Consider the following 13475-nt stretch of genomic DNA (forward strand, 5'->3'; position numbering starts at 1 on the left):
TTTTGTCTACAAAGATATAATGGAAGACAATGTTTTCACATGCTGAATAGGAGATGCCTCTAAAATGGATTTTTTTTAACATTGTAAAACAATGGTTCAAGGACAAGAATATCACCATAATGAAGTGACCTGCACAAAGCCCAGACTGAATCTCATAAAAAATATCTAGGAAATAATTGGCAAAAAGATTGAGCGTACAAATGTGAAGACCAGTGAGGAATTATTTGAACAAGTCGAGAAGGCCTGGCGAGAGATTGATATGAGAATTGTTGACTCATTAATTGAGTCTATGCCTCAAAGAATGAAAGCAGTAATTAAAAGTCGAGGAGGTCTAACCAAATATTAAGTTAATTTTTTGAAGTTTTTCGAAAAATAATAAGTTAAGTTTTAAAATTATTTGAATTTTCAGTCGATTTTTTGAATGTCCACCTTGTTTTGTCCAAAGAAAAATGTAGTTTGTTAGGGAAAATGTGTTATAAAACTTTTTTAGTGATTTTTAGTATGATTCAAAAGTTTTTAATTTTGCTAACAACATAATAAACTATATAAAAAATAATATGTTCAATTGTTTTACTAGTTTTTTTTAGTTTATGATCAACTTTTGTTCTAAATTTGAGTTTGTCCACCATGTTTTGTCCGATACTGTATATATATATAGATATATATATATATATATATATATATATATATATATATATATATAGATATATATATATGTATATATATATATAACTTATATATATATATATATATATATATATATTTATAACTTATATATATTTATATATATATATATATATATATATATATATATATATATATATAATCTATATATAATTGACTATAATATATATACTTTATAAATAATACTTTATAAATTAAATTGACTATAATATATATAATTAAAGAATTTAGACCTTTCCAGACAAATAAAGTATGCATTAGTAGATAATTTTTAAATATAATACTTTTATGGATAGTTTTAAAAATAATTCTCTGTTTGTTCATTATTTAAAAGTGAGGTATTCCATGAGGAAGTGGGACAGGCATGTAACCCACCATCTCAGATTTTCTTCATACTTTGTAAAAATGGTCGCCTATATAACATAGACTACTTTGCAAAATTTTAATACCGATATCAAATGAGTTTTGAAGATATATTTACTTTAAAATCAGCTATTTTTAGCAGTTTTTTTTGTTCCGCGGTCATTTTGATTTTACTTTAGTTTTTGTTTTGCTGTTCTTTTGTTTTAAGTGTTCAACTAAGTGTAATTAAGCTGAAAATTAGCACCAGTATAGTTTTTAGGACGAGGAATCAGAATATGATATTTGTTTTTAATGAAAATATTTAGAACTATACCAATAAGGGGACTGTACTTCACCTATAGCTCTTTTTAAAATTTTAACAAAAACGGAAAGGAGACCTGGTAACCATGGTAGCATTAATTTTTTTAGAATTTTTTTTCTTTTTATTGAAATAGATATATTAAAGAGTGTTTTGGTGCAAAATTTAGAGGTGGGTTTTTTGAAAATTTTTTTAAAAATATAGAAGTATTATGTGAAAAAATAAGTTTTATATGTCTGTGTTCATGATTTCTTTTTAAAATAATTGACATTGACAAATTTCATTTGTCATCAAAAATTATACTAAAGAAAACTCAATTAACCTATTATTTAAAGAAACTTCAAATAGATATTTCTTTTTTAAATAATCTTATGCTTTCTAATTAATGACATATTATGTCATCTTTTACGTAAACAAAAGAAACACTCAATATTAAAGCGCTAAGACTTAGTATAAGTCTGAAATTTCACCAGATGTTGTTCTTTCTCTGTAGTTAATCATTAAGATAAAAAAACAAGTTATGATCAAAATTTAAAAAATAATAAATATTTAAAAATACTAATGATAAAAGTTTTCTACATTTTAAATAAATGTATATATGTTAGAGTATTTTGTGTTTATTTATAGTTAAATAAAAAATTAAAAGAATAAAATGAACAAGTTTTGTGTACAGCTGGTATTTTATCAAATGATCAATGTCATAAAATGGTGTACACTGAATCAATTGGATTGAAAGATTTATCAAGCTATTCAGAGAGAGACAGAAATTTATTATTATAGAGATCTGGGTGTTAATATTAAACGTTAATGTTAAAATCTGTTTACATCATGAGCAACTTTTACTTAAACTGTTCGCTAACTCCCAAAAAAATTGAATTTAAAAGACATAAAATTAATATAAAAGGTAAACTTATATGTATTTAACTTATTGTGCTGTTTTTTTACAAAAAATTCATCTAGTACACTTTCAACTAGTTTGAAAAATTTTAATTTTTTTATTTTATTTCTGAAACTATTAAATTATCTAAATTATTATTTCCTATTTTTAGCGAATTTTTTTCATTTATAATATATTTATAGGTGGTTTGCAAGAAATTGATATTCAACTGGCAAAAGATATGTATTTAATTGGTATTGAAACAACACCTAATTTTAAAATGTGACCTTCATGTCGAAAAGAAGTGGTAAAAAAATAGATGATTGGTCTACCTTACAGGACCACAATGGTGAAGATGATTTTCTGGAACAAACATTTTTTGATGAAGATAGAAATATAGAAATTGCACAAGAAAAAGAACTTATAAACACCAGTTTTGATAAATTAGATGAATCACCAGTAAAATTTCATGAAGTTCCACAACATGCTAAAATTTTTTTAGGGAAAAGAAAATTAATGCAAGCTAATGATGTTATGTCAAAAAAGCTATCAGTTTTCCTCAATGTTAACGCAACAGACGTGAAAAATGATGTTACTGATGAGGCCAATGTTGTACATCAAAAGAAAGCTGAAGATCTAGATAAATTGATACTTTTAATGCAAGAAAAGCTTATTTGTAATGATTTGCCCAGTCGGTAGTTGCCAGTTATAAAAGATTTTGTAAGTGTATCCAAAAATAAACATGTATCAAACCGATTACTTCTTTGCAATTTAAAGGAATTATTTATTGAATTCAAACTAGAGCACCCTCAATTCAAAATAGAATTTTCTAAATTTACTCAATTAAAGTCAAAATGGTGTATTTATGCTGGTAAAAAGTAACCTATGCTATTTGTATTTGTGCAATACACCAAAACCTATAGATTATGTTTAGCGCAGTTAAAATGGAAAAGAGTCACCGTGAACTTATTGAGAAGATTGTTTGTCGCAGAAAGTCAAGGGAATGTATGGTCCGTAGATGTAATCGTTGCCCTGGAATTCAAAATATTATCAATTATATAACTGCAAATCTATTTCAAAATGAAGGATCATTTGAAGAGAATGACAAAGTTGATGAAAATGAAATAATTGAATACAAACAGTGGAGTACAACATATAGAGCAGAGCTTTTAAGTTACAATAAGCGAATTCATTGAAAGTCTTGAAAAACCTGATAGCATAACATCTCACTCTAATATTGCTAAAGCACAGGGTAAATATTTGAATACATTAAAGTCTTCTATACCCATAAATGAAATTATTGTTTAGGTTGATTTTTCAGAAAACTTTTAATTTGTCATACAAGACGAAATCCAGACTTACCACTGGAACCAACAGCAACGCACATTACATCCTGTAGTTATTTATAACAAAAATGATAAAAGTGCTACTAAAAGTGAACTATCGTCTTTATGTTTTTATATCTGATGAATAAAAACATGATGTTGGATTTGCACAAGAAATGTTTCCAAATCCACTATTTCTCTTATGGTTGTGCTTGCCAATACAAAAATTGCAAACATTTTTTAAATTTATGCCATCATGTTTAAGATTTTGGGATGCAATGTTAATGGAATTTCTTTGCAACGTCACATAGAAAGTTACCATGTGATGGCATTGGTGGAACAGTTAAAAGAGTTGTTTCAAGTCAAAATGACTTACAAACTCAGAACGCTGAAGAAATATTCAATTTTTCAAAATATAATATATTTGCTACCCGCTTCTTTTTTTTTAAAAGGCAAAGATATTTTATCACTCCGTAAATCTTTGACTCTCCAATTGAATAATGTAAAGACTTTACCTGGTACAAGAAGTTTCCACCAATTTATTCCGCAGGATGCAACAAGCATAAATGTCAAAAGAGTCTTTGAGCAGGAGTAATGAATGTCAAAGGAGTCTTGAGCAGTAATGTTATAAATAAATGTATTCTCTATATTAAAAAAATCTTTTGCGTATATTCAATCTTTCGTTTAAAGAAGGAATCTTTCCAAAAAAATTAAAAATTGCAAGGGTAATACCAGTTTTTAAACCTAGAGACGATACTAATATTTCCAGCGATAGACCTTTTCCCATTCTTTCTTGCTTCTCGAAAATACTAGAACGCATTATGTATAACAAATTATACTCATTTTTTAATTTTTTTTAATTTTTAACTTCTGTAGTAACGGATAAACCATATGTTATTTTTAAATTAGTATAGAATCTTTTAAAGTCAGGTAATTTATTTAGTTCATGCATTTTAATAATAACACAATTCAAGTCCTTTGTCAATTGTACCTAAAGTATATTAATCTGTAATTTTTATTATAAAGTATATTAATCTGTAGTTTTTATTTTTAAAAATTAGAAGAAGATAATGACTCTAGAAGACGATGCTCTTTCAAACGTCAAAAGGTCAAACTCTTGATAAAGTTGGTGTTTATCTCCAAAACCCTTGCATCTCACACGGTCAACTCTATGTTTCATTTTTAAGAACAAGATCGTTTAATACCTTATTTATTAAAAATTACAGAAAATTTGTTTGCTTTTATTATATTAAAAACCAGGTTGTTTTGATCGTTTGTTTTTTAAAATTGATTATTTTGTTTTTTAAAGTTGACAAATGAGGTATGTCATTTGTTCAATGACATACCTCATTCATTACGAGGTATGTCATTGAACAAATACTACAAAAATGGGGCTGTATTTGTAAACGTTTCTAGTTTATATATTTAATTATTTTTATGTGTTATTTATTATGTTTATAAGTGTTAAGGTTATATGGATTTGTGAGAGTGTTAATATCTTTTATATATGAAGTGACTCTATGCAACATAGTATGTTTGTGATGTGTTATAATGTTATGTGTTTATAGTTTTTAAGTGGTTATATGTTGGTTATATGGTTTCAAATTGCTGTGACTTGGCTTAGTTTACATTAGGAGTTTTGATCTTTGATTCTAGAAAAGTGGTTTACTTTGTGATAATGTGACTTGACTTTGTTGAGAGCAAGAATATTGTCCGTGTTGTGTGTACTTTCATGATGAAAGTGGTGTACTGTCATGATGTAATACATAAATTAAATCTGTATGTAATTAGTGTATTTATAAAATGTGTTGAAAAGGTATTGCTAAAAGAATTTATAAGAAATGTTGGAAAGATATGTAGTTTTTTAATATCTATAATTTTTTTAATATTTATAATTTTAAGTAAATTTTGTTGAAAAGATACACACTCCTTTTTGTTAATAATTTGTATTTTGTTAATTAAAAAAAAAATTTGTTTCAAAGATATAAAATTTTCATTTTTGTTAACAATTTATGCTTTTGTTGATAAATAAGTTTTGTTAAAAAACGGGCTTCCTTTTTAATGATAGCTCCACCCCATTTAAACATTTAAAAGTTTTTAGTTTTTTTCATTAAATATGTTTAACTTAAATTTATTTATTTTTTAATAAAGGTAAGTATACAAAGTGTTATAACATAAGTTTTAGTAACTTTCATTTAATTTTCAGGATATTTGTATAAAGAATATTTTCTCCATAATAATATTTAAATGTTTTACATAAATATATACATACATACACACAGTTTAATTTTTCTGAATTGTATTACTGACCTTTTTTCTTTAGAATAATAAATATATATAAAAAAATTAAAATAGTTCAAGAAGTCAATATTTCCAAGTTTCTTTACTTAAAGCAAATATTATTTTTTATAGAGGTTTTCTATTATTAGTTTTGTATTTACTTATTTATCATTATTTATTCTTGCATTGAATGCGTTTCAAAGTTATGAAAGTGAGAAAAAAAATTTTGACAGAGGATTACATTTCATTGTTCAATACTAGCAGTATTTGCTGAGCAGACAGGCCTTATAATTTTTTCGATTTGCTTTATTATGAGTTCTTATCTGTAAAAATTTTGTAATTTTTTTAAATTACTTATTGTTTTTTTTTTTGATTAAGTACTAATAATATTTTGTCAATAATTATTAATAACTACCTTAAATATTTAACATTACTCAGTTATAAAGATTATATAAATTTATTTATAACTTTAATATACGTTCTTGATAGAAATATGCTATCTTTACACATTGCTATAAATTTTTGATAGAAATCTGTTATCTTTACACATTGCTATATCATTTTAAAACTGTAATTTAAATATGACTTAGAGTAGAGTTAGAATGATTATTATATTATGCTCTGTTTTAATTACTTGCACTTTATTCTAGAAGTTAAGAAAGAAAACTCAAAGTTCAATCTTAAAATAAAAGTTCAACTTTTATTATATTAAGCATCAGTTTTACACACTCTTTTGATGCATAGTTATGTCTGATAATTTATTAAGTTAAATCATTAGACTTTGTCAATGAAAGAAACCAGGCTAGCAAGATGAACTGAACTATCGACAAAATGAAAGAGATAAGCCTAGGTGAGCTGATATAAATTGATGAAGAAATGAAAGATATCAGGCTAGGTGAATACTCAGTAAGTATAAATGCATTGCATAGCAAGAAATATATATTGCTATAAAGAGTAAGTACCTCAGAGAGTTTGTCATACTTGTCAGTATTGTGGTGTGAAGAAGTTTTTAAATTAAACTCATTTGTTATTACATGTATTAGCTTCTCATTTTCTCCATATCCACCATTTTTGACTAATTTAATGACAGGAAACCATGTTGATCATCCTGTCAAACAAACTTTTTTTAAACGCCTAAGGAGTAATAGTAACAGCTAAAATAGCTCCTTCCTTAAATAATGGCCATTTCTGTTTTAGGGTCTATTTGCAAATTTTGCATCGTGTCGGAAAATTTAAGGCCTGAATAAGGTTTTCTACCCACATATTGTCAGTTAAATATATATGATTCTCATTTAGCAGTATCATTCAGAATGGAGCAACCTGACAATTATGGTTGTATGAATGAGTTAATGCATTTTTTTTTTAAAGTCGTGTTTTTTTAAAAAGATTTGTTAATCCAAACTTGCAATAACAAATCTTGAAACTTTCAAAAAAGAAAAACAGCCTCACAAAGTAACTTTCTTATTTTTTATTTGTTTAGTCACATTTTTAAGTTTTTAAATAAATAAATAGTACATAACAAATTAATGTGTATTAAGTGTATTCAATTAATAGTTTTGTTCCATTTTTAAGTCGAATTCCTTCTCTTATGGCTTTTGATTTTTTTTTAAGAATGTGCACAGTCCACTTAAAGATAAACCCATAGTTGAATGTTTGATCAATGATGGAGTTGATGTTGTAAATATTTTATCAACCAAGAATTGTGAAACTTTCGAAGATTATTCAACCAAGGTATTCCAGCAATTCGTTTTGGAACAGTTACAACCGTATGCAAGAGTTAATATTATTTGAGATGTTTACGCAAAGAATTGCATTAAAAAATTGGCAAGAGTCAAAAGAGGAAAAGGTTTTTGTTGTCGCGTGTTACCCGACTCAAATATTCCAAGCAATTAGTTATTATTTTTTTGTGTCGATCAGACCAAAAACTAATTGTTTAAGTACCTTGCAGTTTAAGTTTCTTGTTTCAAAACGATTGATTGATTGTTGTGACCCAAGGTGATTCAATGATATTGAACCAAAATATCAACAAAGCTAATTTTGAGCCTTGAAAACATGAAAAAGGGAACACTAGTATATTTCTTCACACGTATGATGCTGCTATAAAAAGCGGACTCAAAAAAGCCATGATCAGAACTGTAGGTACTGATATTGTTGTCATTGATAAAACTTATTACTTAGCCAAAAAATATTTTAGGTCATGAAAATAGGCATAATTTCTATTAAAAATGAAAATCTTACTGACACATTGCAATCAATTTCCTATTTTCCCTTGAATGATGATATCATCAGTATTTTCCATTTAATTGACAGATTTGTTGAACTACTATATGACCATACAAGTTCTTAGAGTAGTAAAAAAAAAATGCAGAAAAGACTTATTTTAAAAATTATTGTTGTTATTACAGTATTACTGGGCACAATCATAGTATAAAAACCCATCATCGCTTAACCCATTTGAGTGGGGTTGGATTATGAAAGGCAGTAGTCAAAACAAAATTGTTTGGACGACAAGGCTTTAGAGGTCTTTGTAAATGTGTAAAAGCAATATTTCTATATACCGCACTTTGCAAGTATGGTAGTGATGTAAGCGTTAAAAATTTTAATTAAAAATTTTGATTATAACGGGTTTTTAAAGTTTACGCAAAATATCAGGGGGTAACTTATATTATATATCATTGCAATAAAAACATGTAAATATAATTCGAAGATACTATTTGTGACAAAAATATAGCGTTTTAATCAATTTTTAGCATACAGTATTTTAATATTCTTTGCTGTAATTTTAATGAGCTTTTGATTAATGCATAACTGTCAGTTAAAAAAAAAGTTGCTACGGACATAATCCAGCTACCATAAAGACATATGATATTTTTGAAATCGGTCTGAGTCTAAAAATTTTAATATCATCAACGTGTAGGCCAAGTTTCATGCTTTTACTTAAAACAGCACAAAACATATAAATTTATCACCAATTGACTGCACTAGTTGTCAAAGTACAGTGACACTTTTGTCAAAAACAATGGCACATTGTCAAATACAATGACACGTTGTTAAATTAGGCCGGAAAATCCTGTATAAATGGTTTCTCAACTTTTTTTCATGTCTCAGAGTTTAATAATCAGTCGCCTAAACTATATCAAACAGATGTCTGAAGTGAGATACCATAATATAAGTAATATTAAAAAAAGAATTTATAAAAACTTACCAAAATTATACTAAAACTCATTTTCTATTCGTAATTTTAAATCTCAACATTAAATCCTTCAAAATGGTAAATAATATTATCTTAAATCATTATCTCAACATCTAATTCTTTAAAATGATAAATAATTATCTAAAAAATTAGTTAAAGGCATAAAATAATTTACTTCTTTGGTTTCAAAAATCCTTTCTCACATTAATAAGTTTATTCGTAAGAAAAATTAAATTTATTTACTTGTTTATTTGTAAATACCAATAATTAATAAAGATATTAAATCATGCAATATATTGTCATAGCAACGAATATGCTACAAATTCAAATCAATAGTAAATAGATTTATACTTCAAATCAAATTTGAAAATGAATAGAAGAACATGAATTATTATATAGTTACGTATGCATTACATTAACAGTAATAAAAAGTAAATTTAAAATGCATATATAATGCAAAAATATTGTTGCGCATAAACAAAGTAGTACAACTAGAATTTATTTTTGCAGAGAAATAACAAAACTACTCTTAATCTATGTTAAAAAATTCGTGTTTTTAATCAATACGATTAAAAGCACTTTCATTTTTTAACAATGTTTCAAATTATTCCAATATTTTGCAACACTCTGTATGTAGACAAAAAACATAAAGTCAAAAAGTGAATCGAACCAATAAATTTATTTAAAATTTACAATTTTTTATTTTTTGAATCGAAAAATGTATACTTTTAACTTAAATAAATAAAATGCCACAAATTAAACTTAGAATAAAATAAGTTTAAATTAGTTGAAATTAATAAAATTTAATCAAGCAATTTATATTAGGTATTAAATAATTGTATAATGCCTAATATGGGTATCTCATGTTTTTTTTATTAATTCCGAAATCTCGAAATCTCTAAAATCGAAAATCTCTATTTTTCATAGGCCTACCACCTTAATTTTTAAAATTTTAAATATACAAAAAAGAAACCAAAATCTATATTTAATTAAACACAAGAGTATTAAAAAAATTGAAAGTTCTACTGACACTCGCCTTTAGCAAACAAAAAGTTCTAATGCTAAATACCAACAATATAAAAAATAAAAATAGACTGAACCAAATAGTTTGTCAAAATTTGTCTAAAAAAAAAAAGAAGAACTTTCTTGTTGTTAAGTATAATAGGTAGCAATACAAATTTTTTTGCTCATAAAATCTATTGATAAATATAAACTCTTTATATAAGACCATAAGGTTCTTTTTGGGGGCACCTAAATAAAATTAAATTTTTTTTTCCCTTTGTTAAGTAATTAAATTTATTTAAAAAAGTAAAATTGTTGACGTTAACTTTTCTTAACCTCCTTTACAAGGGCCTTCGAAAGTGCTTATCGCGCACCGGTAGAAAAATGGATTATTTCTATTTCTATTATTTCTCCGAATTGAGAAACGGTTCATTAATGAAAACTGACGTATAAACCAAAACAGTAGTTTTAAGACTAATAAATAAAAAATGAATTAACAAAACCTTCAAGAAAGGTTAAAAAGACGGTTAAAAATGAATTTTATGAGCTTTATTATGAATTTTATGAGAATTTTTTGACCGCCGAAGTATCGATGATATGATATCGTCGTAGCTCACCTTTGTAGCAAAATCTTCTTTAATTGAAATAATCAAATATCAGAAATGCGATCCTGGCCCATAGTCAAGCGGAGAGAGTTCTTAACAATTTTTAGTTAACAAAATTATCGTTCACCCTCAGCAACTGACTCACGAATAGTGTTGAAAATCTGGAGCATGATGCAAATATATGGATAAAGACATTCAAGCTTATTCTTAAAAATTTGATCAAGTAGCTGTATTGGATTTCCTTGCTTGAAAGTTGTTTTGCGGGCATTGTTAAAACGGCAAACTTCTTCAATGAGGTGCTCTTTGCTCACATCTCTAGAATAAAACCATGCATGTTCTCAAGCTTTATTTTAAACGGAAAGATCATCATTATTAAACCATAGGAATGAAAACTTATTGCCAACCATTCTGCAGGCCTCAAATCTTGAATCAACCTGCTGGATCAGACTATCTAAACCAACATTCAAAATGTTCACTTTGAATTCTTTTGTTTGGCTATCCTGGAAGTAGATTGTGTTTGATGCCTCATCGTGAAAGCGCTAGTTTATGCTTTCTTTTAGTAGCAAGATCAGTTTCTTTTGCTTGGCTGAACTGCTCACTGGTCAGATCTAGGTTTTCCATGGCATGTTTAAAAGCTGCCAACATTTCTGGTCACTGATCAGATCACGGTGGTACACCAGGAAAAATCTTTGTATTTGTATTGAAACAAACTTTCATCTTTGACGAAAATTTGTTTCAATACACTTTTTTAATTAGTTTCATTTAAAAAGATATATTTAGTAAATCATTAAAAATCCATAATGGCAAAAAAAAGAACAAAAAGGGATTGATAATTTACACAGTGATAAAACACCATGTTATACTCCAATTGACGCATACGTTTATAAAATTTTTAAAAAGTACTCTTTTTATCGCAAATTTACTTAAAAATTTAAATTTTTTTTTTCTTTAGTAGGTTTATTGTTTTTTCTTGAGCAGGTTTATTAAAATAACTTTTTATCTAGTCAAATTCAAACAAAATACCAAGGGTCAAACAGAGCATCAGTAGTAAATAAACATCTCCTGAGAATTTTAGGCCATAAATTTGAACTTTACTTAAGTTATTGTGTTTTGAATTTTAAAAAAATGCTAAAAAACCTATTATGCAAAAAAAGCAAGGAATAAAAAAGAAATTTTCTAAGTGTTAAAACTGCTTAAAACCATGTTTGAATAAATAAGAAGAACCCATTCTGTGACTTACTTTATTTTTAATAAAAAAACAACAAAAAACAACACTGACAGACTGCTTTTGAAATCAAATTATGTAATCTAGGAAGTTTAATCAAAACGAAACAATTATCACTAATTTTATTATGACTTCATTTAATACTTTGACAGTTTCTAGTTTCGTAGCACTGGAATTAGATTGAACTACTGATTAAGATAGAGAAGTTAATAGATGGAATAAATTTAATTTAGACGGCATCTATTCCATTTTTCTATTAATTTGTCTAGATAAACTTTTTTTATTAGACATAAACAACAACAAAAAAAGCAAATAAGTAACAAAATTGTTTATATTAGCGTTTCCTATATATTAAATAAGGTTTATGGTTTCTGCCAATGCAGTTTAGACCAGGAATAGCAAGAACAGTTATTTCTTAATGACTTTATGCTATTATCTCACACTTACTATTAAATAAACTATCATATCAACTGTGTGAAAGTGAAATATCACTTTCACACAGTTTATATGATAGCGCGGCTCAAGTACTTGAGCAGCTCTATCATATAAACTCCATAGCACCCTCATTCATTGTTAGATATATATATATATATATATATATATATATATATATATATATATATATACATTGTTAGACATATATATATATATATATATATATATATATATATATATATATATATATATATATATATATATATATATATATATATATATATATATATATATATATATATATATATATATATATATATATATATATATACATATGTTAGATACATATATATATGATAAGATTGTTAGATGGTATAGTTGATATATACATAGTTGATAGATCATATAGATATAAAACATTGCTATATATCTATATAAGATATATAGCATATACTACATATATGTTTTAACATATGTAACATATATAATATATATGTAACATATGTAATATACATATATATATATATATATATATATATATATATATATATATATATATATAAGATATATAACATATATGTTATAATATATATAATATATACGTATTCTATATAAGATATATAATATTATTATATATCATATAGATATATAACATGTTTATTTGTCATAGCAACAGATTGATCACTCGTTTTAGAAGTTATTCTGGACTTTTTTAGTTATTGTATTGCTCTACGTAGGGCAAAACAAGGCTATATACTAAAAGAATAAACTCTTAGGTTTTTAAAAAATTCAAATTAAAGGATCAATCTTTAATAAAATAAAAAAAATAATTTTTAATCTTATTTGCCGTTTTTCATTGGTGTATCACCTTAACAGCAGTAAGGGTTTTGCACCATAATGTAACTTGCAACATAAATTCAAAACATAATAATCATTTTTTTAATTCTTGCTTGGCTGAGCTGCTCACTGGTCAGATCCAGGTTTTCCATAGCATGCTTAAGAGCTGACAATATTTTCCTCGACACAATGCCGGATTAAGGGTCTTGGGGGCCGGGTACCTACAAATATTTGGGGCCCCATTCCTAAAAAAATGCTTTTAAAAATGAATGCAAAAAACATAAGACTACTTTTTTGTTTACAGACTAACTTTTTTTGCTTTTACATTTGCAAAATCAATAATATTGTAAT

General features: G+C 26.0%; 1 protein-coding gene and 1 long non-coding RNA gene across 5 annotated transcripts in view; one reads left to right on the forward strand and one right to left on the reverse strand.

Moving 5' to 3' along the window:
* The window catches only part of LOC136080642 (A disintegrin and metalloproteinase with thrombospondin motifs adt-1-like), a 129566-nt gene extending 120282 nt beyond the window's left edge, over positions 1-9284 (reverse strand). Inside the window, exons 1-2 of one of the 4 annotated variants that reach the window (XM_065797554.1) lie at positions 9196-9261; positions 9033-9088 (exon numbers count right to left, since the gene is read on the reverse strand). In XM_065797554.1, coding sequence (XP_065653626.1) covers positions 9033-9053 — 21 coding nt within the window. In that variant the 5' untranslated portion in view covers positions 9054-9088; positions 9196-9261. Of the gene's footprint in view, positions 1-9032 lie in introns of all 4 variants that reach the window. The other 3 variants (XR_010638572.1, XM_065797556.1, XM_065797555.1) reach the window with 3 other exon arrangements.
* Positions 1971-5537, forward strand: LOC136080641 (uncharacterized). The gene is made up of 3 exons (XR_010638571.1): positions 1971-2249; positions 2426-4868; positions 4909-5537. It is a non-coding gene; the product is annotated as an uncharacterized LOC136080641 (long non-coding RNA).
* Positions 9285-13475: the final 4191 nt, after the last annotated feature.

The sequence above is a fragment of the Hydra vulgaris genome, chromosome 05 (genome assembly GCF_038396675.1).
Source record: "Hydra vulgaris chromosome 05, alternate assembly HydraT2T_AEP".
Taxonomy (NCBI): domain Eukaryota; kingdom Metazoa; phylum Cnidaria; class Hydrozoa; order Anthoathecata; family Hydridae; genus Hydra; species Hydra vulgaris.